Source organism: Doryrhamphus excisus, chromosome 12 (genome assembly GCF_030265055.1).
Source record: "Doryrhamphus excisus isolate RoL2022-K1 chromosome 12, RoL_Dexc_1.0, whole genome shotgun sequence".
Classification (NCBI taxonomy): Eukaryota; Metazoa; Chordata; class Actinopteri; order Syngnathiformes; family Syngnathidae; genus Doryrhamphus; species Doryrhamphus excisus.
This window is the reverse complement of record NC_080477.1, coordinates 11768768-11796720: the sequence shown is the minus strand read 5'-3', so window position 1 is coordinate 11796720 and position 27953 is coordinate 11768768. Positions and strand designations below refer to the sequence as shown.

The window sequence follows — 27953 nt, the reverse complement described above, 5'->3', positions numbered from 1 at the left end:
TAGAGAGCTAGCGACCTAAACGGTAGCCTTCAAGTTATTTCCTTTAAACTTAAATAGCCAAAAACTTACCACTTCCACACGGATAGGGAGGTTAACTATTAACAGTTATTTAACCTTTAACATGAACATTAATCAAACGTAATAATTTTTTCTGGGTACATGATACCATACAGCATTCATATCAAACTTGCGCGGGCCGCACTAACATTAAACTTTCATATCAAGGCGGGGGCCTCAAACTAGTGTCCTGCGGGCCACATTTGGCCCGCGTGCCGCGTGTTTGAGACCCCTGGTGTAAACTATGTATTTGTGTTCAAAGTCTTTGCTTGGATATCAATAGATAAAAATGTATTTTCCCTGCACCTATGTGTTACGTATACATATATAGAAAAAGCGGCGAGCCAGTTCAACCAATGTTATTTTGTTTGTCACTCACTGATGTAAAAGTTGTGATTGGATTTCCCTCATGAATACAGGTGCCTGTTGCTCAGCTCAATCCCACAGCCCAATGCCTTCCATCACCGGGTCCGCAGTTTATCATTAGTAAAAGATTGACGACTGTTGGCCAGCAGCTATTCCTGTTTTAATCAACTGTGCTTCGTTATGATTTGTTGTGAGACATTGCATAGCCATCCCTCTTATTTTCTCTCCACACACATACAGATTGTCTTCATTACTGGCAGATGGGAAATGATTATAGTTACAGAAATCTGTTGGCGGCTTTGGTGCAAATGAATAACCACAGTAGCTTTCTTGTAAGTAGAATATAATAAACATAAAAGGCTATCAAAGCTGTTTTCTGACAGCCTTGCATTATTTACACTTTGTCTTACTATGTCTTACTTTGTCTGCCAACCTGAATGCGAAGTGAACACTTGAGGAGTATTGATCACTATTTTTTGGTTAGTTAGTTAGCATAATGATGTGAAAACAATTATAATCTATTTCCACGAAACTCTATTCAAGGGTGACACATTAATGATGGGGGATGTTTTGGTGAGGATCTGGGTAATTGGGTTACAGAAGACTTTATTCAATCATTTATTTGTCCTATATTGGTCCTGACCAAAATGTTTCCAATGAGGGCTGCATACTGAAAAATTTAATGATGCAGGGGGATCTTATCTTATCTTGTGGTTAATTGAAGCCTGTTTATGATGTTCTAAATCAGGGGTCGGGAACCTTTTTGGCTATGAGAGCCATGAAGGCCAGATATTTTAAAATGTGTATCTCTGAGAGCCATATACATTTTTTTAAACATTGAATGCAATAAAATGTGTGCATGTTTATGTAAGACCAACAGTTTTAGATATAATGGGCTCTAATTACGTAGACCAGGCACACTACCCCACGCCAATGGGGTGTGGCCAGCACACTTTCGTGAGCAGCGCAGTGTCTAATAATAAATCAAATACTTGTTGCCATTAATACAACTTCTGCTGCTGCATGGTTTTGCACCGTACTCCATATATTTAATTATTTTGGCCATCTTCGTCAGAAGGCTTGCTTCTGCAGCTTTAGCTATTTGACTAAAGGAGGAAAGTTTACATTTACATGTTGACATCTGAATGACCGAGGTAGACTACCGCATTATCCAGTAATAATCAAGTTTTGGTGTTTGACCTGGAAAATATTTAATTAAGTTAATTTAATTTAAATTAGTTAATTTAGTCATGTTTACTCTTGAAAATGCTAAATTTAGCTAATGCTTTTGGTCATTAGCTTACTTGCTAATGACCAGAAGCTTGTATTAATATTAGTGCACTTCATGGGCATGCAGTGCTGGTTAGCATCTGTTTGAGTTGATGAACAATGTGGCACTAAAGTATAAAATAACGTCACAAAAAGTAATCAAAACTCTTTGATCAGTTTGATCACACCATTTATATTAATCTGTTTACTAATAAAACACATACGAATGACACATATGGCAGTATAAAACGTGCCTGAAATGAAACCCCCCCTTAATGCTGCACATGATGGAGATGAAGTGTTGTGCAATGTTTTCATGTGACATTTTTTTTTTTACAATACATCAAGAATTTAATTATAGTAGAACCTTCTTGCTCATGAGCAGTCTTTAAAAGTCCTTTATTTGTCTTTTCATTATGCACATTGGGATTCTTTATTTCACGAATTGGAATTTACTGGTTTATTAAGAAAACTAAAAGCCATATTGCAACAATTTTTCTACTTAAGCAGTGCAGGTCATGACTCATCATCTAGTGTATAGTGTTTAGCCTCAAGAAAAATTAAGCGTTGCAGACAGAGTCTTCAGTCCTGCAATGGAGTAATCTGAGATGTTGGATTTCTTCCAATAAAGTGATGCCCACTGGAGGAGAACGTAGCAACATCATGTGGTTGGAGGTTTATCCACTAACAGTTTTCGCCTGACTTCATACGCAATCGTCAAAAACGTTGTGAGATACTGAAATGTGTTTGTGTGTGTGTGTGTGTGTGTGTGTGTTTTGCAGAAGAGTTGAAGGAGAAGCTGGATGATTTTGTGTCAGAGACTAACAGCCAACGTCCGGGATTCATCAAGATGGTGCGGCATTCCAAGCAGGAAGGCTTGATCCGGTCCAGAGTGAGCGGGTGGCGTGCTGCCACTGCACCAGTTGTTGCTCTTTTCGACGCCCATGTGGAGTTCAATGTTGGCTGGTGAGCCACACATGGTTAAAAGTGTCTAAGAGTCCATGTGGATTTATATTATATTTCTATTTTAACGACGTTAATGTCTTCTACTTAATGTGCTTTGTGAACAAATACAGCACAAGAACAATTAAAACCGAAAGTGTAAATGCACTTCAGTATGTTTTCCAATCGATATTATTTAGCATTTTCATCTTTCCACACATTGTTAAAGAATATTTCCCATCAGATGTTGCAGGAAACAAATCCATCTCTGTGCTCTCACATAAGCACAAGCATGATAATGAGGGTGACAAGAGGAAGCCGGCAAACACGCCAATTAAATGTGTGCTCTCTCTGTCTCATTTAAAGGGCTGAACCCATTCTTCAGAGAATTCAGGAGGACAGAACTCGCATAATCTCCCCTTCATTTGATAACATCAAGTATGACACATTTGAGATTGAAGAGTATGCGCTGTCTGCCCAGGGCTTTGACTGGGAACTGTGGTGTCGCTACCTCAACCCCCCCAAGTCCTGGTGGCACAAAGGCAGCAAAAGTGCTCCCATACAGTAAGTGACTCAAATCAAATCAATTATGACTGTCAATGTTTTTTTTATTATTATTTGTTATTTTATTATTTATATATAGTCGTCCCTCGCCACTTCACGCTTTAAATTAGATTAATAAATCATTAATTCATTCATTTTCTACCGCTTTTTCCTCACGAGGGTTGCGGGGGTGCTGGAGCCTATCCCAGCTGTCTTCGGGCGAGAGGCAGGGTATACCCTGGACTGGTCGCCAGCCAATCACGGGGCAAGATTAATAACTAATAAATAATAAATACAAGCAGTAGAAAATGAATGAATGAAATAAACCATGCTGTTTTGCAGTTAAATATGGCCTATTATTAGCCAAAACATATGCATATTTAGGCAAATGTTATGTAAATGAAGCACTTTCTAGCATACAAAATGGCTAGACGCACTAAAATATAAATAAGCATTCAAAAGATTAATTCAGAGACGATGATATGTACTGTAGTATTCTGTAGTCAGTAGTTATTGTAATGTTTGTTGAGACCTACTATACAATCACGAGACTCGATCGCCTGAACAATAGGCTTTTATTGCAGGTTTGAATTATTTATATAAATATATATGATATATTATAAAATATATATTATAATAATAGGCTGGCACGGCGGTCTAGTGGTTAGCGCGCAGACCTCACAGCTAGGAGACCAGGGTTCAATTCCACCCTCGGCCATCTCTGTATGGAGTTTGCATGTTGTCCCCGTGCATGCGTGGGTTTTCTCCGGGTACTCCGGTTTCCTCCCACATTCCAAAAACATGCTAGGTTAATTGGTGACTCCAAATTGTCCATAGGTATGAATGTGAGTGTGAATGGTTGTTTGTCTATATGTGCCCTGTGATTGGCTGGCGACCAGTCCAGGGTGTACCCCGCCTCTCGCCCGAAGACAGCTGGGATAGGCTCCAGCCCCCACCCCCCACCCCCCAAAAGCGGTAGAAAATGAATGAATGAATGAATATATTATAATAATCCTTAATAGAATAAAAACACTGGCTGCTATTGTGGCCGTAACCCATGCCGAGCTTAAACTCACCTCTGTACTCCCAATGTCATTTCCTGTCCACATTTATAGCAACAGACATGAGCACAAGTCTATTTTATGTCTTAAATGTCTTATTTTCTGTTATACAGTATCTACTATATTGGATAATATGAGTGTAAAGTTTACCAATTACCTCGCTAATCAAGGCAATAGTGTATAATATGTAAAAAAGCATGTCTTCCATTGGTATCATTGGCAATTTATTGTCATTTCATATGTGATTATGTTTATTATTTCCATCCAAAATCACACATTTCTACGGTGTAAAGATTCAAGATTGCATGATACTGTACTGAGACAACATTATCATATCTTCTACATTAGGAGCCCCGCCCTGATTGGCTGCTTTGTGGTGGACAGGCTGTACTTTGAGGAGATCGGTCTCCTGGATGAGGGGATGGAGGTGTACGGTGGAGAAAATGTGGAGCTGGGCATCAGGGTTAGTAATATTCATTGTTTAAACGTGTAATGTGTGCAATAGGGATGTCCTGATGCGATCTGCAGGATCGGCTACCGATCTGCTGTGCCATCAGCGGTCCCACCCGGTTACCGTATAACGTTAGTAACTCTCGGCCACACTCCAACATGGTAGGTGCGGTAATGCACCTCACACTAGGATTCACTTTTCACTTTCAGTGCCTACAGTCTCTTAAGAAATATTGATCCACTGAATGTTGTGTTGTCATTGAAGGAGCAGTGGAGCCAGTGAGGTTAAGCATTGTGGTGAGTGGTTGAGAATGTTAGAGTCCCATTATAAGGACATAAGGACGGTGTGATCACAACATTGTGCATCACCTTAATGTCACATTGTAACCGAATCAAGCATGCGTCACACATAATTAAGAATCATTTTGAGATGTATTTTGTGTCTAATGGTTTCTCAAAAGCATGCACTCATCATTCTGACAGCAGCCATGAAAGGGGTAAATACAGTACACCATTCATATAGCATAAATCGGATTTGTAACATTGTAAAATTACATCAATATCACATTTTGGTTTCATACAATATATTGACTAAATTATTGGGACATTTTATCATTCCAGTTGTATAGACATATTGGCCCGGAGATGGCAAGACATATGGAAGCAAATATGAAGTTAGTACCCCACCCTGCGACTATAACAGATTCTACTGAGTGTTTTTGTGGAAAGTTGTCATCCAGAAGAACATTTGTGAGGTCACTTGTGATGGATGTGAGAGAAGGTCTGCTGGCTCACCATCTCTGTTCTAGTTCATCCCAAAGGTGTTTGATGAGGCTCTCAGTTCCTTGCTTTGTGGACCGGAAACAGAAAAGAGCCATCCCCAAATTATTTCCACAGAGTTGGAAGCAGACGATTGTCCAAAATAAGATGGGGAATTGAGATTCAAGTTTAAGTAATGGGTTTCGGTCATTTAAATGATTTAAAAGGTACCTCAAAATGTCCAAATATGGTATGAATATTCAGTGTATTGGATTATAGGCAGAGCTGGTACTGTTCCAATCTCCATGATAGAGACTTACTGTATGTGCCCTCATACATTATTGTATTGATTAACAGTATAGCTGCATTAGTTTATTGGGGCTCTAAAGTGGTCTGATGCTTGGATTTTCGGGTTGGTTGGTATAATAGACCACAGAAAGTGTACGGCTGCAGTATTTATGAATTTGAGAAAATCATTCTCTATCATTGTTGTAGCATTTTTTTTTTTTTTACTGGAGGCAACAATTGACTTGTACATGTACAGTTGCACACGATAAAGCCGGGCCAATAGTCCACGCAATGAATTGTTCAATAGCTGAATAGCACCCATTCACTGTACAGTGAGAAAAAGAGAAAAGAAACATATGGATTGTATAATGCTGGTTGCTATGTTCTACCATAGTAGAACATACCATCTACCATAGTGTATTTTCAGGACTGTAAGTCGCTCCAGAGTATATGTCAAATCAGTCATAAGCATCATGAAGAGGACATGAACGTATATTCAACCTGGTCAGTTGAAAAATAACTACAATTTAACTTTTGCACATTTGGATCTTATGCTAAAAGTCCACTGGGCCGACACCAGTTGGTGCCAGTTCGTGCCAAAATTATGTGATTGGCGTGTAGTGGCCCGCTGTGACGCCAAATTATGTTTGCTCGGCATGTTGCCATGTTGTCGTTATTCGGTGCCACAGCGAGCCACTACGCGTCAATCACATAATCTCTGGCTCGAACTGGCACCGGCTTAGTGGACTCCTAGCATCATTGGCGCAACTTGGCTTGCGCCATTACATTCCAGTGGATTCTAATAGGTGGATGGTTTGCAACATTTGGTTCCACTTAGTGGACACTTGCGTCAAGCAATCAGCACAACGAAGATTTTAAACATTTTGACATTTTCTTGCCAACAAACTCAATTTTTGCTGCCGTTACGGGCCACTGCACGCCACTAGGCACCTTATTGGTACTACTGGTGTCATACTTTCATGCTGTTGGAAGTCGCTAGATGGTAATAATCAGATACGGTTCAAATGATGCAGAAGTGTAGCACCAATCGTGACCATTTCCACCGGGGCCTTGTTATGTCTGATCATTGTCATGCTGTTTTATGGAAGGTTAAAGTCCAGTTTCACCCCCAAAGATTCAGAATTTATCAACATTTTTACTTGTGACAAAGATGCAACGGCTAGAAAAGAGGCAAGGTTAGTGCTGAGAGTCATGTTCTTCCAAGAATGACATGCTTCCTCAGACTCAAACTGGATGTTGTTTACTTCGCAATGTTTGCTCCGGCCCTCACTTGCCTCCAGGCTGACAGTTCAGTGATGGTTTTGAAATCCAAAGCCGATGGAGGCTGGCATGCCTGCTGTGTGCCGGTCATGCCTTCACACCAGCCGCTAGCATGACTGGCAGCTGAAGCATTCTCAGAGACAAACTAGGCCGACAGCTACAGGCTTTGGCGGAGGCTTTAAAGCGGTATCCTACTATTGCTGTCTGTCGTCAATCAGTCATTGCACTCTAATTAAGTACGCTGACACAAATGTTTATTTTATGTGTCTATCTCGTGAGATAAGTACCATGGTTGCCCTAAATCAGAAGCATCAGAACTGTGACCATTAGGAATTATAATTGTACAGGGATATCCTTCCCAAAATGTTAATTAGGAAATAAGCATGTGTTTTCATTTAGGAACACTAGTCCACCCTCACTTTGTGGCAGTTTTTAAAAAATTAATTAATGAATAAATGATCGCTGTTTATGATCACTGACTATTGCCTCTCAGTAGTTTTAAAAAATGCAAGCAAATTGTACATATTCTCAAAATTTTCGTTAAAATGAACGACAAACAAATACCAGGCATTGAGAAGACTTGATATGTAGCGTAGTAGACGCGACTTGTTGTGTGTGTCTATACTTAACTGAGGGAGCAGTATGGAAAGTATGTGAGTGTGACTATGACTATAGGGGTGTTATTTAATGTCTAGAGGGCTCTAATAATGTTAAAAAAAATTTAGAAGGTTGTAAAATGATTTTCAAGCTTTCATTAATGAAGATAATAATGATGGAGTCATACTTCATGATACCGCAACCAGTTAAACGTGATAAAAGAGGGATTTCTGTAACAATAATTGTAATTTGCAGTGTTATAGAACTGCACTGGCTCTGAGTGAGGGGTGTATCTAATATTTTGGGTCTCTTATTAACTACAGTATTTTTCAAACAAACTTGAATCAAACAAGATCCTTCCTTTTTATCCCCACATGTCATCGTATTATGAAATTATGGATCTTGTCACACTTTATGGCACCAGGTTACCCTTGACACCGCTTTTAAACTACTAGCAGTATCTCAGCTGACTTGGCTTGGGGATAATAGGGATTTTAGGCTTAAGAGACCCCTTCCTTCCTTGAACAAGGGACAAGAATCCCAATCTGTCCCAATGCATGTAACTAAATAAAAATCAACTCTTAAATAGTCACTGGCTATGTACTGCAAACATGAAATCCAAATGTTTTGATTGCCTGTAAAAGAGACCTCGCTACACCACACACACAGCTAATTGGAGCCTGACAGCATTGCAATGGAAATAATTGCCAAAACACTCCTGAGTACTAGCTATCATGCCAGTGAGGCCCGGCTGGAACGTTGCATTGTAAGAGAGCCCTAAGCAAACTTCATCCCTCTCAATTATTCCCCGGAAACCTGTACAAAACAAATGAGGCTTATTGAGAGCAATAGAAAGTGTGAATTTGGCCTTTTTTTCAGTGTAAGTGCAATGAAGAAACAGTATTGTTGGCTCGAAGATTACAAATAGAAATTGAACTACGGGTAGCTTGTCATCAAATAACTAAATCTCCACAACACTTATACAGATGCCTTCAAGCCCAACAGCCTGAAGCAACCACTCTCAGTATGATGCAGTGCAGTTTTACACCACTGCAAAGTAGAACCACAATAATGATCAAGTATTAAGGTAAACATTTGATACAGTTCTTGTATATGACCTCATTAGGTGGTGCAGTTGCACTTAATGTAGTGGATGTTGAGTGTAGAAGTTGAAAAAGGCATTGTGGCTGAAGCAGTGTGCATCAGTGGAAGCCGCGCCCGCTGAGGGGGTTGAGTAACACAGAGAGAATACCAAAGCTTGATTGCAGTGGACGAGCAGGCATAGAAACTATAGACAACAAAGCTGCAGTGTCTGCTTTGCAACAATTCCTTTGCAACGGTGTCTTCTGTCCAGTATGTGTTTATCAATCTTCATGCAGTGATATCACCTTAAAATACTGCTCAGGTTGTCAAATATAAACACAAAAGTATTGTTTTGATGTGTTTATGCAAAGATAATTAATATTTTAGCATTCACCACCTGAAGGTATATTATACAGCTGCTGAAGTGAACTTGATATGAAGACTGTTGTGGAAATGGTCTAGATAGGATGTGATGGAACGGTGGGACATAAATAATTCAATCCCGTGAAATTTCATAGGTCTGTATAGATTATTGCAGCTATTACAGTCATATGTATTAGGCGTGTCACGATACACTCAGCTCACGAGATAACACATGATATTGGTTGATTGGCGACTCCAAAATTGTCCATAGGTATGAATGTGAGTGTGAATGGTTGTTTGTCTATATGTGCCCTATGATTGGCTGGCTACCAGTCCAGGGTGTACCCCACCTCTCACCCAAAGACAGCTGGGATAGGCTCCAGCATGCCCGCGACCCTCATGAGGATAAGCGGTAGAAAATGAATGAATGAAACCTGTTTTGCAGAATGCCCCCTCAGAGTGCAGACAAGTAATCTCAAGTAACATTTTGATCAAATGTAGAATTAGTACAGCTTCTGCTTGGACATTAACACATTTGCAGCTGTTCAACTCCATGGAAAAAAACAACCATGTCACTCACTACAGCACTTAATGCGAGGTTCCACTCCTGCCTCACGCACTGCCACTTCCATATTAGTATCATTTACAATAGCAATGCCAGAGTTAACGGTCTCTTTGGCCTCTGGCTGTCCTGTTCTCATGGGACAGCTTTTCTCTATACGGGAAATATTGTCATGTTTTACAAGATCTCATAGCATCCCTAATATGAATGTTCAAGGACAAGTTAGACTATACTGCCACCATACTGTACATACTGTAAAGCTTTATATTGTCATAGAAAATTATTTTACTGTAGTCCTCAGACAGATTTCAGCTGAAGATGTTTTTTTAATTAGATTTTATTTTCATCGTACACTCATTCTCCCAGCTGTCTTTGCCATTAAAGTCAAAATATGGGCACACTCCAAATTTCACGGACGGCTGGTTTGATTACACAGATGTGCACGATGGCTTGCTTGACCTGATGTGACATTGTCCTGGACACTATGTTTAGAAATCATCAGCTGTTCACCTCAAGGCGTTTTCTTTTTAAAGTCAGTCAAAGCCAAGGTTAATCAGTGCTATTCTTGTTTAAGCCTATAATACTCATTGGTGTTTTTATATGGTGAAAACTAAATTTCCTTTCCAGTGTCAGTCTACTAAACTGACACACCAAATAATTGTGTACATATAAAAATGCTGCTTTTTCACTGCAAGATAATGGCTTGTCTAAGGTCGCCTCTGTCTGTGGCTTTATCACCACATATCATACCATGCGGTTGTTAACCACAATCAGAAGATACATTATTCAAAAGGAGACCGAGTCCAGCAAAGAAACAGACCATTGTAGCCAAGTGGAGAATGTGGAGAATAATACTGTCACACCTAGAGTCATATGAGTCTAGAGTCCAAGGTGTACCCCGCATCACGCCTGAAGTCAGCTGGGATAGGCTCCAGCACATCCCCCCTAATGAGGATAAGTGACATATAAAATGTATGAATGGATGGATGGAAATGCATCAATATCAAGCACAGCTGTAGCAAGGGATAGTCGGATACAAGTCGGATACTCGAAAATGAGTACCGAGTACAAGTACCCGTTACAGATACTGTATTTTTGACAAGTACGAACATGAAACAAGTACATCTCGTCATTATCCATAATCATGTATTGACTCTTCATGCTCTGTGATTGGCCAGTCACACACAGTGACCATTCCCTCCCAAGACTGACTCTACAGGCTGCAGGCGGCAGCCAGAGAGGAGCTGCCACACCCACAGATAAGGATACAGATCATTTCGATTGGTGAACAGATAGTGGTGTACTCGCTCATCCAGAGTAGATACTACACAATGGAAAAAGAATAGCCAACAGGGGCAGCAACAAACAAATCTCTGCATACCCCCACGACCCTAGTGAGGATAAGCTGCATAGAAAATTATGGATGGATACAGAAATGTATGGACACTGCTAGATACTGCTAGATATGGTAAAGCACAGACCCACTGGTCCCTAATGCAAACAACATTGAACAAGATGCACTGTACAGCCTTTTTGTGTCATTATAAACTCCTTAGAGAGCTAATTTCCAACATCAGTGAATAGCATCTCACTTTCCCGGTGCTCATATGTTCCACACAATTTTTTCTTTCATTTATGTTCTAAAAGTCCGAGTGGGACCGACGTGATACAGTACCACAATGGCATATATGTGGGTGTGTGTCCACTTTAACATTATTGTTGAGCGTCCACATGTTTTAATTATCTCGACTGTAACTTTTTTTTATGTACTCATTAATTTAATAGCATTCATGTAAATTAAAATACTTCAATGATGGTTACATAAAACACTTGTCTGAAAAATAGCTACATATTAAAAATGTGAAAGGGTTATGTAATGCAATGCTGTTACGTCCCAAAGGTGCCTAGGGTAAAAAGGGGCGTGTAGAAAGAAAATAACGGGCAAGGGAAAGGTAGTATACTAGCAGGTCAATGTAAATAAAGTATTTAATTCTAGTAGCAAAAAAAATCCCTACAAAACTAGGGACGAAAACAAAAAGCAATCCTCAACCAGTGAAACAAAAATAGTTGACACAAAGTGGCTGGGCTGCGCACACAACAAACAGCACACAGCAGGCAGGGCAAGAGAGGCGAGAGAGCACTGCTTGCTGTCTGCCTCCTATATGCCAGCTCCACCAGCTGCACCTTCCAGGTGTGTCACCACTCTGCATCCCACACACTCTATGGGACGTAACAAATGCAATTCACTAGATTGAACTAGATTTAAGTCATTTTGCAGATTTAAATACACTTATTGGTCACAATATATTAGGTATTAATGTATATGCGTTAATTCCGCTTTAAATTTTTTTTTACATAATTCAGCAAATTATTTTGGACAACCCAAATATATACATGCATATACAGTAGGGCTGTCAAAAATAACACATTTATTTAATTAATTATTTTTTTTTGGGGGGGGGGTAATTAACACATGCAGAGAACCTTGGTATATTATGTGTACTGTATATTATATATTAATATGGTATATTGTCGGTATCTTGGTATCTCGAAAAAAAATTAACAGTAAAACAAATATATCCTACAGCCAGATTTTAACAACCAACGTTCTATTAATTATTAATCTTCGGTTTTAGTTGTTAATTATTAGTTGTCTAATCGGTCGCTTTCTCTGTTTCCAAAAAGTCTGCGTTTTCGGGTTGGCTCATTTGCATACTAACACTGATTGGATGTAGGGAGGGAGAGGTGTGCATGCACCCAAGCCATTTACTGAGTGGTGCGCAAGAGTGGTGCGGTGGCCGAAATTACCACTGTGCCCCCTTGCGCTGCGCCACGTTATTAGAGCCCATTCAGTTCATTTGGAGCTTTAATACATATTTCAGATATAATTTTTCATGTTGATTAATTAGTTTAAAACTTGATTAATCTGGTTACATATTTTAAATCATTTAATATATATATTCATGGGCGGCACGGTGGACGAGTGGTTAGCGCGCAGACCTCACAGTTAGGAGACCAGGGTTCAATTCCACCCTTGGCCATCTCTGTGTGGAGTTTAGATTTTCCCCCCGTGCATGTGTGGGTTTTCTCCGGGTACTCCGGTTTCCTCCCACATTCCAAAAACATGCTAGGTTAATTGGTGACTCCAAATTGTCCATAGGTATGAATGTGAGTGTGAATGGTTGTTTGTCTATGTGTGCCCTGTGATTGGTTGGCCACCAGTCCAGGGTGTACCCCGCCTCTCGCCCGAAGACAACTGGGATAGGCTCCAGCACCCGCCACAACCCTCGTGAGGAAAAAGTGGTAGAAAATGAATGAATGAATGAATATATATTAATGTATATTATATTTTATGTCATTATTGTGCTTTGTAAATAAATCTCTCATCATTCCAAAATTGAATATTAAGAGTTTTGAAAAGGACGATTTGGATATGAGATTATGCATGTGTACCTAATCAATTCTCCAGGGAGCATGTACAATCTTTTTTGTTATTATTAGAAACAGAGTTGAAGGATAGCCTGTGGTGGTAAATGTACTGATAGTAGACAGTGTGAGGTGATGCATACAAGTGGAAACTTCATGCCAATTATCTGTACTGCTCTGGGCAGCAGAGCAGGAGGGGCAGTGTTACCTTGCATGTGCTTTGATGTGAAGACCTATCATAGCATATGGTGAGGAAATGTGGAATAAAATGATTGCAGCAGGAAACATTTGGGTGTTTTTTTTTTACAACCAGTCTCAGTGCACTGAAGGATGGGAGATTGGGTGCAGGGAGATGAAAGCAGAAAGCCTTAAACAGATACACAAGTATGAAATGAAAAATGAAATGTTGAAAAAAATGTTGTTAAGCATATGACTGCGTTGAAAAGTTATGTTGATCTCTTTTTGTAGGAGGTAATTTTTTTATTTAGATTTAGCTAAAAACTAGACATTACTACCTCCTATAGTATTGGGGAAGAATATCTGTCTCACAGTTGTGGCCATTCAGTCACTGATTTTACAGGTGACATGTTTTAAAGTCTTGGCTGAGGTCCATAGCAATCTCTGACAACAAAAAGCTCCAATTTAAATATCTTTTTTTAAGGAAATAGAAATAATCCATTCCAGGGTCAAATTGCATAACATAAAGTCTTTCAGTAGAACCTGTTGTGAACTGTCATACAAGTATAAGAAGAAGATAAACAGAGTACTCTAATTTATTAAAAGGGAACCTATAAATGTAGTTAGAATGTTGTATTCTCATGTTAAACGATGCCAAAGTTTCCGATAATGAGGTTTGCGCATTTGAAGGCGCAAAGAAGTTTGTGATGGCTCAAAATGCTCGGTTTCAAAAGGCGTGGTGAAACTGCCCCTTTGTGACATCACACAGGGGCGGACTTCCTTATTTAAATAAACTCTCTGCCCTCCCCCAAGCGCTGTTTCCCCCACCCTCCACCAAGTGCTGCTTCACTGTTTACTTGATAGCAATGCCTTGTACGGGAAAGCCACATTTGTTTACAATTCCTAAAGATGCCACCATCAGTCATGGAGCAAAATCGCTTGTCTGAGTAGCATTACAGCATAGAGGAAGTGGGGTTGCTAATAGCTAATTTGTCACACAAGTGTAAAAATAACTATTGTAACGAGGGCTGTCAAATTATTAAAAAAAAAAATTATCAGATTAATCACAGTTTTAAAATGTATTCATTAATCATTATTAATCACAACTTCCAACTATGCCTGAAAATGCCAATTTTTACTGTACTTAATTAATAGACCAGGACAGGATGATAAATATTTGTATGTATTAACAACACCATATGAACAGAATATGTCATTCATTCATTCATTTTCCTCACGAGGGTCGCGGAGGCTATCCCAGCTGTCTTCAGGCGAGAGGCGGGATACACCCTGGACTGATCGCCAGCCAATCACAGGGCACATATAGACAAACAACCATTCACCCTCACATTCATACCAATGGACAATTTGGAGTCGCCAATTAACCTAGCATGTTTTTGGAATGTGGGAGGAAACTGGAGTACCCGGAGAAAACCCACACATGCACGGGGAGAACATGCAAACTCCACACAGAGATGGCCGAGGGTGGAATTGAACCTAGGTCTCCTAGCTGTGAGGTCTGCGCGCTAACCATTCGACCGCCGTGCCGCCAGCGGAATATGTCAGTCAAGCTAAAATATAAAACACAAGTCAAAAATCATTAAATCGTTAGTGTTCTTCACATCCAAAAAAGCCATGGATAAAAACAATGTAACTGATTGACTCATTAAACTGAGCTCTTATGAGATGTGCTGAGGTCTTGAATGAAATCACACCAGATGTGGTTGAAGGTTTGAGCAACTTTAGAGGCATATTTTTTCTTAAAGTTATTTCAATGTATGAATTGTATGACTTTAGGGTCATTCCACTGTACATGTAATCAGAGTGCTCTTGTTCCATTTGATGTGCATGTCGGTTTGAGCTGAAAGGAACTTTAAAAGTAAGCTTTCAAAGTAAAAAAAAAAAAAAAAAAAATGGATGCACTTTCATGAAACAATATGCCAGGTTTTATCCAAATACATGATGTTCATCAGGAAAATGCAGCATACCTCACCACTTTGCTTTGTACCTCAGGCTTGCAGTGATGATTCATGGCATGACTGATGGATGAACCCATGCTTCTCCAGATTTCTGGGTGAATGAGGCAACAGCATAACAGCACTTTTGGCTTGTGAAGATGGAAAAGTCGATTTCAGATTGCAGCCCATTTATATATGATGAGCTCAAACTAGAAAAGTGTGGCAGTTGACAGTGTGTAGTTCCATCACTGATTAGCAAGGGGGAAGGCTGGAACAGAAATACCACTGACAGCAAGAAAAAAAAAATCAGACTTTCGAGCCCAACTGTCTCAATCTATTTGGACAAAATATCATCAGTTGAGCTCTTGCTTAAATAAATTTACAGAATGTTACAAATTTGCAATAACATAAATTATGCTCTGTTTTTTTGGCCCTTTTTATTGAGTTGTGAACTCCTCTATAGAGCAGCTACACATGATAACCAGCTCACAAAGCTTTCTAGTTCTTCCAGAATCTGCACCTATTCAGCTGTATTTCTTTGGATTTCGTGGTTCCTGTAAAAATGGTCTGTTTTAATGTATTCCCCCTATGGCCCGCCTCCAGACACGCCCAGTCTAGTGTGGTTGGTCCTTAAAAGGACTTCCGGTTTGTGCCGCTAGCTGTGAACGGTATCAGAGTTGATCGTAAATGGCTATGTATGTTTTTAAAATGTCGGCTTTTAACATACAGCCGTATGCGTTCAATTCCAAATCCGTTCCAGAAGTAGAGACTGGACAGTCCGAAGTTTCTCAAGAACAGAGGTTACTTTGAGACGTCTATCAATGGTAAGTAGCTTTAGTATTTTAGCAGTTTTCTATCTAATATGGCCACTAATTGTGATGGCAAACGGCTATTAGCAACCCAGCTCCCTATATGCTGTAATTTGTCTTTTTTCAGTACGTTTCATCCTTCTGATTGCCATAATGCTTGCCGACAGAAGTACCTCTGAGCGGCTCTTTATGACTCAAGATTGCAGTATTAATGGGAGATACACTAGGAAAACATCCATAGTTCAAGATGCAGGACCACAAAATTATTATTATTTGGTGTTTGTGGATAATATTTTATTGATGTTCTGACAAGCTTCTTCAGTTTGACATAAGCTAGGAAAATTTAAAAAATGAGTAGCTTGCAGACATTTTCATTTCGTGAAAGTATCTTTCAGAACAAAAAAGGTTGAAGACCCTTGCTCTCGTTGAACCTAAAGAATATTATTGATATTCTTTTGTGTTTATTTTTTATTGCGGCAAATATTTAATGGGAAGTTTCTTGCAAAAATACAACATATAAACAAAAATGAAGTACCAAATGTCAGTACTACAGAAACAGCCTGCTCTGCTGAGGTGATTAATCAAATTGCAAAGCAGCAAGGTTTGGGAATGACAAATCAGACAATAAGCAGACACGCATATGACTCTCTCTCAGACATTTAATGATCAAGAAAAAACCTAGACATCTAATAACACAAGGCAGAACTCAAAGACGGTTCAAAAGATGATCTCTTTGTGCCTTCACCACTCTTCCCTGCATGTCTTCTGAACAGAATTGCTATTATTAAACTGTCCTGCTCCTGAGACAGTCATCAATTTGTAGTTGTGCTCTTCTTTCTGACAAGCTATGCATTCAATAGCTGAATTAAATGCGTCTATTTTGAACCAAATTGCACAGCACTCCTTTCGCAATGCTGAAGGAGCCTGTCTTCCATCTTGAATGTAATGAACCATTTCTTGTCATGAAGCTGCAGAATACTGCTGAAGTGTTGTTGTAAACAACAGGCAAATCAAATCAAACAATACCAATTAAGTCTAAATAGAATAGTTTTCTCATGTGTCTTAAGTAGCCTAACTGCAAGTGTTTACTCACGCCGTTACGCTTGACCAATACAATTTGCAGCTACAGAAAAGAATAACACCTCCTCTGCAAATCCTAATGATCCATATGTTAACAATACAATTGTATGCTTTTACTAGGGATAGCCGATATTGGCTTTTTTTTTTTGCAGATAACCGATATTGTCCAACTCTAAACCATTCCAATATCATACCGATATATGTAACATATACATGTTTCTTGTATCTTGATTTGTTATTTTCGTAAAGATTTAATTTATTATTATAAAGGCACTATTGTGTGCTCTATAGCTGATGTCATTTGAATTATTACTATTGTGTGGGACCAATAAAGATAAATAAATAAATTCTTATATTAACCATCTGAGAAGATAATATACATTGTTTTGGGTGCCTGTTTGCCAGAGTATGTTAGTGTGTATGTGAATATATAAACGAGAAGCATTAACTTAAAGCAGGAGTTACATTCCAACGTACGTGTTACCACAGACACACACACGGGCTCCACAATTTTGTGGAAATGCGTTAGCCATGGCCAGCACGTAGCGGAAATAGGGTAGTAAGAGTTACTCACGTTAGGTGTGCTTCATGTAAGGCTGTGGTATGTTTCGCTCAGCGCATTTATTCATGTATTAAAAATTGCCACTGTAAATGCAATCTAAATTTAGTGGGTTGACAATTGCAATTAGTGATGATTACACTGTGAAATAAGAGCAGTCAGCACCTGCAGAGCTCATTAGAACAAAGTACCTACAAAACAGGAATGCTTTAAATGGTACTGCTACATGCAGGGCATACACACATTTAAAAGCCTTTGTGCCGTCAACCTGACCACATAATGTAGTACATACCTTGAACACTTGCACCTATTGTCCCACTGTTTTTAAATGTTTACAAACATGTCAAAACTTAAAATTCAGTGGAGCATAGACCTCCAAGGCAGAACCTAAATACTGGATGTCTGCCTGATCAGCGGCACAGCATTGGCTGTGCGAGACAGGTCTATGTCAAATATTCATCATCCTAACTTTCATTAAATGAGTGCTTTTTAGCCTGTCAGACCCTTTTGCAATCATCGCTTTTGCTAGTAATGTGCATTGGTGTATGGCAATTGGACTACGTCGTATATATGTGGAGTCATTTTTGTACTTGCAGAGTCTAGTGGGTAGTCATCTCAATGTGCAGTCATTTAATTTTTTGGAAGAATTGTGTGGTAAAAGAACGCTGAAGGTGTAGGCAACAGACAGAGTATCTTAAAACATGTTCGGGAGAAGTTAGCGAGGGAAGCGACTGTCAGGAAACGACATGAGCCGGTGTTGGATCCCAAATGCAGAGGAGATGTGTAATAAAAATGTTTTTAATACAAAAGCAGTCCTCATGAAAATAACAAAAACAGGATGATAATAAGTCCAAAAGTAACAGGGCTATGCCACTCAAAAAGACAAAAAGAAAACACTGCTAGGGAAAAAGGGAGTGTGTATTTGCTAGTATTTGCTATATAGTGTTACAGTGTACTTCCAACTGAAAATTAACAAAATTCTTATGCTGTAGGTAGCATATATATGTGTATGTGTGTGTGTGTGTGTGTGTGTGTGTGTGTATGTATATGTATATACATATATACACATATATATATATACATACGTACATATACACATATACATATACATACATATACACACATATATATACACATATATGTATATATTGTGTGTACATATACTGTATATATGTGTCAGATACCAACACAGATCACATGGATTAACTGTACATTTTTCAATTGATTTATGATGAGTGCTCTGGCCATGGCTGCCGTTAGACAATTCCAAGGGCCCCCCTAGCAGATAGGTAATTATTACAAAATAAACTTGACAGCTACATCTGGAGCAGTGACCAAACAGAGTGCTTGTAAACAGTGGCCCACTTCACTAACTCCACTATGAAGAGGCTCCTCAGCTGCTCTCCCACTTGAAAAGTCGGCAAAGCACCAGCAAATTGGAGCATAATGAATTAGCTTTCCTCTTCAGCCGAGGCAGAATAGCCCTTTTCATTACAATAATAAAATGATGCTGTTGCCGAATTGTTATATGTGACTGGTGCATTTTAAAAGTTTAAAAATGTTTTAAAGTTCTTTAAAAGTTTTCATGCATTAAGCCAGTCAGTGAGTCACGGCAACATCTGTGCAGCCTTTAAATCTTTAAAGCTGCATAGTGACTTTTAGCTAGCTAGCTCTTCCAAATAATTTCCTTAGCAAATATTGTTTGCAGATCATTTTGAAGCCAGTTATTGCTTTACGGCTTATTAAAAATTATGCTGCTTTTATTTGAGGGTTTTAATATGCACATTAGTAGCAGTAATCTGTCCAAAGGGAAGCATGACTTGCATGATGGTTTCTTGTTTAGAATATTGCATTGGCGGAAAAGAGTAAGGTAACCTTGTCTGCTGTCTCTACTCAAATAGACACCCTCCATTGGTCGCCATGTGCATCATCCAAAATTTAAGAGATCCCACCCATCCATCCATTTTCTATACCACTTGTCCTTGTTAGGGTCACAAGTAAGATGGAGCCTATTCCAGCTGGCTTCGGGCAAGAGGCTGGGTACACCCTGGAAACACCATTCACATTCAAACCACTGGACAATTCAGAATGGGGGGAGAAAGCCAGAGAAAATGCACACGCCTCCACTTTCTTATTAGTTTTTCTTCAGCTTGTCTCTATTTTGGTTTATATCTAAAGTTACTTGGTAAACTTGTTCCTTAGCACGCTGTGCGGCGCTGTACAAGCATTCTGAATTTATGGCTGGAATAAAATAGTACTCCCCTTTCAATATGTTGCAGTATGCACCTTGTAATACTAAACTTGTTTCGTAAAATACACCGTGTTTTGACAGGACAGCGGGCACGATCGTGCATCAGTCAGTGTCAGACAGTGTTTTTTTAGCAATTAGCAATGTGGTGTGTAGTATAAAGGGGTGTTATTTCACGTCTACAGGGCTGTAATAATGGTAAAAAATTGTTTAGAGAGTCAAACAGGTTTTCTATGCTCTAACTTTGAAAATATTTCTTTTATTAAGGTTAAATCCTACTTGGCGGAAATTCACTTATTATGATAATCACGATGACGGATGACTGTAGTATGACTTCACTTCAAACAGAACACAAATGTTCAGAAATACAATGAAGGCATTTCATTCCGTGTAAAAAAAAATATGTATTTGTGTCTTGTTGTCCATTTGTAATGTTCACAACTAGGTGTGGCAGTGTGGTGGCAGCGTGGAGGTCTTGCCTTGTGCCCGTATTGCCCACATCGAGCGTGCTCATAAACCCTACACAGAGGACCTGACATCTCATGTACGACGCAACGCCCTCCGAGTGGCAGAGGTCTGGATGGATGAGTTTAAGAGCCACGTCTACATGGCCTGGAACGTTCCTCAGGAGGTGAGTGAATGTCCACTCAAGTGCTCATTGGAGAGCCGTGTTCCAGTAAGGCAATAAAATGTGTTTTTATATTGCCTTATATAGTTATGTTTTTATACTAATCCCAGTGGAATTTCATATGGAAAAAGGAAGGCAAAGATAGGCACTTATCTTATAATGTGTCATGTTTTTTATTATTATTATTACAATTTTCATTCCTATGACAATCCTATCTTATCTTTCTATCTGTTAATCAGTAATAAACATTATTTGAATAACTATCTAGCGCACAAGTGCCATGGAGGGCCGAGACACTGCAGGTTTTCTCTCCAACCAATTTCTCCAGTAGGTGATTTAATTGATGATCTCCTTCCTCAAATTGAAGGTGTCGATCATTATCATCACCTGCTTTAGTGACAGTTTAACAATTTATAAGTAACCTAACTGTGTTTATTTTGTGTATGTAAACGGTCATCTGTGCAGCCTTATAAATTACACGCTCACTGATAATAGCCTTGCTAATAGCCTTTTTTCACCACAAGTCAGCGGCCTACCAGAGTTGTTTTTAGACACGGGTAGTCCCACAAAAAAACTACGACTAGCTCCGAGCCACTTTTCAAGTAGCTCTCCATTTATTATCAACTCCAAATTAAAAGTGGGATTTGGCGGTAATCCCGAGGTCTTCGGGAACGCTTGGAAGTGTGACCAATCACAGCATTCCTGGAGGCGGGCTGTGGGTAGAATAAATTAAAACAGACTGTTTTGGAAATCCACAGAAATACGGCTGGAATAGGTGTACATTTTGGAAGCTCTAGAAAACCTTCTGTGCGGGTTATTGTGTGTAGCTGCTCTATAGGAGCCCACAACTCAATACAAAGTGCAGAAGAATTTGCATAGTAGGTCCCTTTTAAGTCGAGCAGTGTTTGCCACGTGACATTTGTGTGCTGCCCTCTCTGACAAATAATAATAGATCAAATAAAAAGTAGTTAATGTAGCTGAGTAAAAGTTGTGTTTCTTCAATAAAATTACAAATTGAGTTTATTAAAAAAAATAGTAGTGGTTAGCGTTGTGGACTTTGGGAGCAGACGCCCCAGGTTCAAATCTCCACTAGTAAGAATCATCAGTATTCGTCAGGAAGGGCATCTGGAATTTAAAGGGCTCAAGCCAAAAAAAGAATATCCGCTGTGGCGACTCCGTAATCAGGAAAAACCCAAAAGAAACTAACAAGTAAATGAAACAAAGTAAATTTAGCGCTCCTGCCTGTGATTAACTACTGATCAGACCACAGTGTACTGTGTCTTTCATCCAACGTCTGCTGGGATAGGCTCCAGCTCACCCACGAGCCAAATGAGGACAACAGCTATAGAAAGCTGGATGAATGGAAGACACAACAACTGTGTCATATTGAGTTTCTCACATTGTATTTATGTCTTGGGAATGGGAATAAAAAGGAATTGTACATGTTTGACTTGTCTTGAACTGAATTTGATGAATAAATATATTGCTCTTCTTATGATAATTGTAGTATCCCTTTGAGCCTTGTGGGTATTCTCTTGAGTAGATGAACATCTGCAGGCAATTTATTCGGTCAATAATGAGGCATTTAACTTGGGGTGTACTCACTAAGCATGAAATTTAGCCCCGGCCAAAAGAATTAAGCACGCGGCACAACTGCCACTGTTGGTTTACCTCACAGAAGAGTGAAAACCAGCAGTATGAGTAACTTCTAGATGTTGTCTGGCCACCAGAGCCAGAACCTCCATGACATTGTGGTTTTGAATGAACACAAAGACAAGCATCGCTGATGATGAGATGAGGTAGACTGGGTAGATAATAGAGTTAGAGTTTGAAAACGTCAATAGTCTATAGAAGCTGTTCACTAACAGATGGCTGCACACCGTTGAATTGCTTTGCCTTAAATGGCACCTAATCAATCTTTTCTTTTGTATGCATGTGTTTATCTAATATGTGTGTGTGTGTGGTTCCAGGACTCTGGGATTGATATTGGTGACATCTCAGAAAGGAAAGCTCTGAGAAAGAGGTTGCAGTGTAAAACTTTCAGATGGTACCTGGTCAACATCTACCCTGAGATGAGGATGTACACTGAAACCATCGCATATGGCATAGTAAGTCCCCTTTCCAAACAAAACTTAGAATTGGCATTGTTATGATCTGTGTTGATGCTTAGTTGGTCTTGAAAAAGTAGGATTCGGCTCTTGAAAAGGGGCAAAAGAGACGTTATGACATTTGTGTGATTGCTTCAGTACATCTGTCCAATCATCTCTAGCGGTTTTTGCTCATTTTCTCAGCTCATCCCTGCAGGTGTCACAAACATTTTCACCTCACAAAACTAGTTAGGTTTAGATTTTAGCTCTTAGATGAGACAGCATGCTGCCTGGGGCTTTACTGATGAGGACATAAAGTAGATGTCTCCAGAGCCAGTGGGGAGTGGAATCATCCCTGGCTGTGTTCTACAGTTCTAACATCTCAATGGTGTGCATTCACAGGCATCATTCGTGGAGATCCTCACAGTGCAGTTTGCATCTTCCAATCAGTGCAGACCATGCACAAATAGCTAGCTGTGACAAGAGCATTGATAATGCTGCAGAATTTGCATTTTTATGAAGTAGAAATAAAATGTAGATTCCAGCTTATGACTCAATCTTCCCAGATCATTTTGTGTTTTGCATAAATACAAGCTTATTAATATTTATTTCTTATGTAATGTTGGCCATTACTGCAGTCTATGATTATGAGTAGTTTTTGTTTGTACTTTGTACTTACTTTTAATGCTGGTAATGCACTGGCCATAGTGACAAAACACTCTAGTTTCTACTCATCCAGTTTCTATTACCAGTTTTATTGAGAAATAATATCAAATATGAAATCAGTATCACATTTTAAAATTGTCACCCAAGTATAAAATCAGTTATTTCTCAACCATCATATCAGTGCCTTGTAAAGTTCATCTTATCAACTTGAGGCTATTCAATATTTAGTGCATGTAAAACTAATTATATGGACTATTTCTGTTTGTGTGTATTCTTCATTACTGTCTCTCAGCTGAAAAACTCCCTGAAGAATGATCTGTGTCTAGATCAGGGACCTGACAATGACAACATTCCCATCTTGTACCTTTGTCACGGAATGACACCGCAGGTAAGAGTCGTGTTTCTGATTTCACAGCCACGGCTGCTCTGCACATTAACATGGACATTTAAGACATGAGAAAAGCAAACACTGCATCAGACACAAGCTTTTTTTGTTATTGTGGGGTAAAAAAAAAAAAAAAGACACAGTTGCACATTATCCCCTTATCCCCTCGCTCGGTTTTGTGTAAAAGTTGGATTTTGTGTTGTGGCTGTGATGCTGTAATTTTGCACGATGTCTGTGTGAAGACACAGAAGCTCTTTCCTCACAAGTGTGAAGCCTAATGGGACTGTTTGTTAAAGATAGGTCAGCCTAAATAACAGGGACTCGAAATGTTAGCACAGCTTTGTTCTCCTGGTATGTTTGCCAGCGTCATCAAGCTGATATTGATCTCTACATCCTTCTCTGTCTGAGCAGATTGTTTTCACCTTGCTGTGACATTTGTAAACTTGTGTGCCTACTCTGTTTTCTTACTATTTGTTACTACACTAATAAATATACAGTCGTCCCTCACCAATTTGCGATTCAAACATTGCAAATTATTGCTTATCATGTCTACTGCATTAGGTAATATGTGGGTGCAGGGTTCGAATAATGACCAGAAAAATTATTTAGAAGGTCGAACGACAAAAATATTCAACTCCTACTTAGTGGAAATTCACGTATCATGGTCGGACCTAGAACCAATTCTCAATATTATAGACTATTAAAGTTGGTGGTCAATTTGTATTGACGGAAGAAGTGATGCTCTGGCAGCAAGTATAGTTTCAGAAAGCTACAAGCTCCCATATGTAGTAAACGCTAAGATTTTTCTCCACTAAAGTCTCTGATGATCAGTATCCCTCAGCTAAATGTAAGCAAGCGGATTACCTTGGGAAAAAAAAGCTGTTAGGATTAAATATTCATGCTTACTCCTGAATGTTTGTGTTCTCTGCTGTGTATTCATATTTCCCCCCCACTCAGCACACTTTGTGAATGTCTCAAGTAGATACAGTGTGTATAGCTACACATACAGATAGACAGAGAGATAGCCGTGTTCTGGGGTTTTTACATTTGCTCCAGTAAGAGAACATAATGCAATGCATAAAAAACTGCTTAGCTTTTGTGAAACAGCTTTACTGAGCTTTAAAATTAAACACATCAGCATGTTATTTTCTAATGAATAAAATCCTCAAATAAAAAAAAACATTCAGATGTAACATAGAGAGAAATTCAAAGATGCGGAGGGCTAATTTGAGACATTTTTGCATTAAAGATGAGGTCAATATACTGTATTATAAGCTATATAAGCTTTGTGTTGGAGGTTGTAAAACAAATTAGTCTAATATCAAATAATATGTCACAATAATAGCTTTATTGCTTTCATTTTATACACTTGTATTTGTCTGTTTACAACAGGTTCAAAAACAGGTTTCATTTGCCTAGATTTCTGTGAACGATTCAAATGCCTTAGCTTTTCATCCGCTTTTAGGCTCACAACCCGGGCTTGTGGAAGTGCATCCCAAATTTCAATTTGTACACTTCCTGTCCCTCACTTTTAAAGTGTGGGAAAGCAGTATGCCTCTGTCCCAAACCAAAATATGCAGATACCAATTCATGTACAGTACATAGATGGGTTGATAGATGGCTAAATTAGAGGCTTGTCTGATTACACAGTCCAGTTGGCAGCCGTTTCTGTTGTTCTTACAGAATGTGTACTATACTAGTACTCAGCAGCTCCTGGTGGGCCTCCTCAGTCCCACTGTTGATGACGATGACAACAAGTGCCTGGTGGATGTGAACAGTAGACCGCGCCTCATCGAGTGCGGCTACGCCACAGCCAAACGCATGAAATTAAACTGGCTCTTCACTCAGGTGACCACAAATGTTCAGCAGGAGCTTTAGGTTAAACATAATGCCAAACTATCACTCGCACAATTCTAATCAACATGCTTTCATTGATTTTAGGGAGGATCCATCCAGAACAAGAAATCAAAGAGATGCCTGGAGTTGGTAGTGAGCAGTGATACCGAGTTCGGCTATCAACTGGCTCTGCAGAAGTGCACCGGACAGAAATGGTTCATTACAAACGTGTTGTACAGCAATTCACTATGAGAACACATGACGTACTCTGTGTGTATGTGTATGTGTGTGTGTGTGTGTCTGCAAGTGTGATGCTGCATTCCAGACAGTTGGGAAGTAGGACGTATCCCACTTGGAAACATCTGAACGAAAACAAAAAAACATGGTTGACGACCACAATGAGTATTTAGCGTTAAATGTAGAATTATTTCCCATTAATAATAAGATTTAAATCATGCAGCAAATATTTTTTAATATTCTACATTAGTTATTCTCATGGCATTGAATCACTCACAACTGGACTGTTCAGGTTGTCTTAGAAAAGGTTCTATGTTCCAAGACGACCTGAACAGTCCAGTTGCGGTCTTTATTATATTTTAGTTGTATTTACTGAAAGTTGCTAACTAATATAGAGTGCCTGTGAACATTGTAAATACAACTCAAATAAAATAAAGTAAAACTACTACCCCTTGCAAAACACCTTGGAACAGGAATGTGTTTGCGGAGCAATACTGTCACCCAGAGGTATTCTTTAGGTAATTCATCCTTTATTTAACCAGATAAACCTTATCGAGATAAAAAATAACTTTAACAAGACTGACCGACTAGACGTGCTGTCTCTTTATATGTGACCAAATAACAGCATGCAGTGTGGCTGTATTGCCAGTTCACACCGCTTTCCATGTAAACATGTTCGTTCGTAAATCTGTTCGTTCAGTTTCTATCCTCTTCATGTTCACGACTCAGCTGTGGCCAATTCCAGCTGACTTTGGGAGAAAAGCAAACTACAACCTGGACTGGATAAATGCAAATATGAGCAAGAATTGCTCCAGCAAACTCAACTTCCAGCAAAGTTCCAATGCACTTTTTCTTGACCAAGGGGGAAAATGTCTTCCCTGTTTTCTGGAATGCAGCAGAAGAACAAACAGAAGTGGATGAGGATGAACTTTTAAATTTGTATTTTAAGCGCATTTGATGATTAAGTAACATCACTTGGCGATTGTAAAAACTTGTAATGGATCACTGATAGATATTTTTTATGACAAGCTGGTGTACTGGGTCCATTTTATGGTAAAAGCAGTACAGTCAGTCAGTTCCTTGACTCTAAAATATGTACTGCGTTAAACATGTTTTGTTCATAACTGCTACTGTGTAGCAATCTCTTTCTGCTGTAATTGCTTTCTTTTAAGGTCTCAGGTTTATTATGTGATTTAGCTGTACAGTCGAAGGGGCAAGGTGGGACAAATAAAAAAAAATGTTTAGATTATTTTCTGATTGTTAATGACCCAAATATTTGTAATATATAACAGTAAAGTCACTGCTTTAAACCATTAAGTGCGTGTGCATTTTTTGTGCAGTTAGAACAAGAATAAAGGTCACTGACTTTCAAACAATAAAACATGAAGAAACAAAAGTATGAAACAACTTTGAAGATTTAGAAAACACAAACAGTTCTATATGTGCTGCATAGTTACACAAAAACTAGAGGTATTAGATTTACAGAAAAATTAAAAAAAGGGGAACTGTTTCTTTGAACATTGTCAAAGACATTTCAGATAACAAGGTGCATCCAAAGAAAAAAATAAATCTATGTTCCTGGTCACATGCACTCCCGGTCGCAAGCATCTGAAAAGTACACAGTGTGGCAAGTGTCAGTGTGTCATGACAAAGGATGAAAAATAGGTCTGCTCCTGCTCCAACTGTTTTGCACACCTGAGGAGGCGACTGGTGGCGTAGCCTGTTTTCAAAATGTCAGTCCTCATTAGAAACTGCATTCAAGCAAAGCTCAGCAGACCACTGCATTAAATATACATGGAAACCCACTTTCATCAAAACGACCTCCCTTAGTTACACTTCTTAATATATGCAACACGGGCCTCTCTGCAGGCTCAAACAGACTGCACAGAAAAATACAAAAGAAAGACTACTGACCACATAACAGATGGGTCTCCGTCCTCTTGCAAGTGAACTCTGGTGCAGTTCAGTTCACTTGAGCTCAAATGTGAACTCTACACAGAGCAAAGGAATGGGCCTGAGATAAGTACAGCAGAAGGCATGCAGAAATTACAAACGTATAAAAGACAAAATGCGTTGGAAATTAGGTCTCTCTGTTCTACTCCTTCCCTCAGTGTGTGTGCTCTTTAAAAGTATATTTTGCAAACTTTTGTCTTTCTCTCACAATATGTTTACCTGACATTATGTCTAAACATGTGAGTGTGAATGGTTGTTTGTCTTTGTCTTTATTCCCATTCCC

At 39.1% G+C, this 27953-nt stretch overlaps 2 protein-coding genes across 2 annotated transcripts in view; one reads left to right on the top strand and one right to left on the bottom strand.

Moving 5' to 3' along the window:
- galnt18b (UDP-N-acetyl-alpha-D-galactosamine:polypeptide N-acetylgalactosaminyltransferase 18b) overlaps window positions 1-27034 on the top strand; it is a 64792-nt gene extending 37758 nt beyond the window's left edge. Inside the window, exons 4-11 of the mRNA XM_058089791.1 lie at window positions 2475-2658; window positions 3001-3198; window positions 4587-4701; window positions 20324-20509; window positions 22477-22614; window positions 23552-23647; window positions 25328-25492; window positions 25586-27034. Coding sequence (XP_057945774.1) covers window positions 2475-2658; window positions 3001-3198; window positions 4587-4701; window positions 20324-20509; window positions 22477-22614; window positions 23552-23647; window positions 25328-25492; window positions 25586-25732 — 1229 coding nt within the window. The 3' untranslated portion in view covers window positions 25733-27034. The remainder of the gene's footprint in view (window positions 1-2474; window positions 2659-3000; window positions 3199-4586; window positions 4702-20323; window positions 20510-22476; window positions 22615-23551; window positions 23648-25327; window positions 25493-25585) is intronic.
- Window positions 1-27953, bottom strand: part of pth1b (parathyroid hormone 1b) — a 112604-nt gene that overhangs the window by 82960 nt on the left and 1691 nt on the right. Inside the window, exon 2 of the mRNA XM_058089781.1 lies at window positions 27632-27708. The gene's annotated coding sequence lies outside the window, so the exon portion shown is untranslated. The remainder of the gene's footprint in view (window positions 1-27631; window positions 27709-27953) is intronic.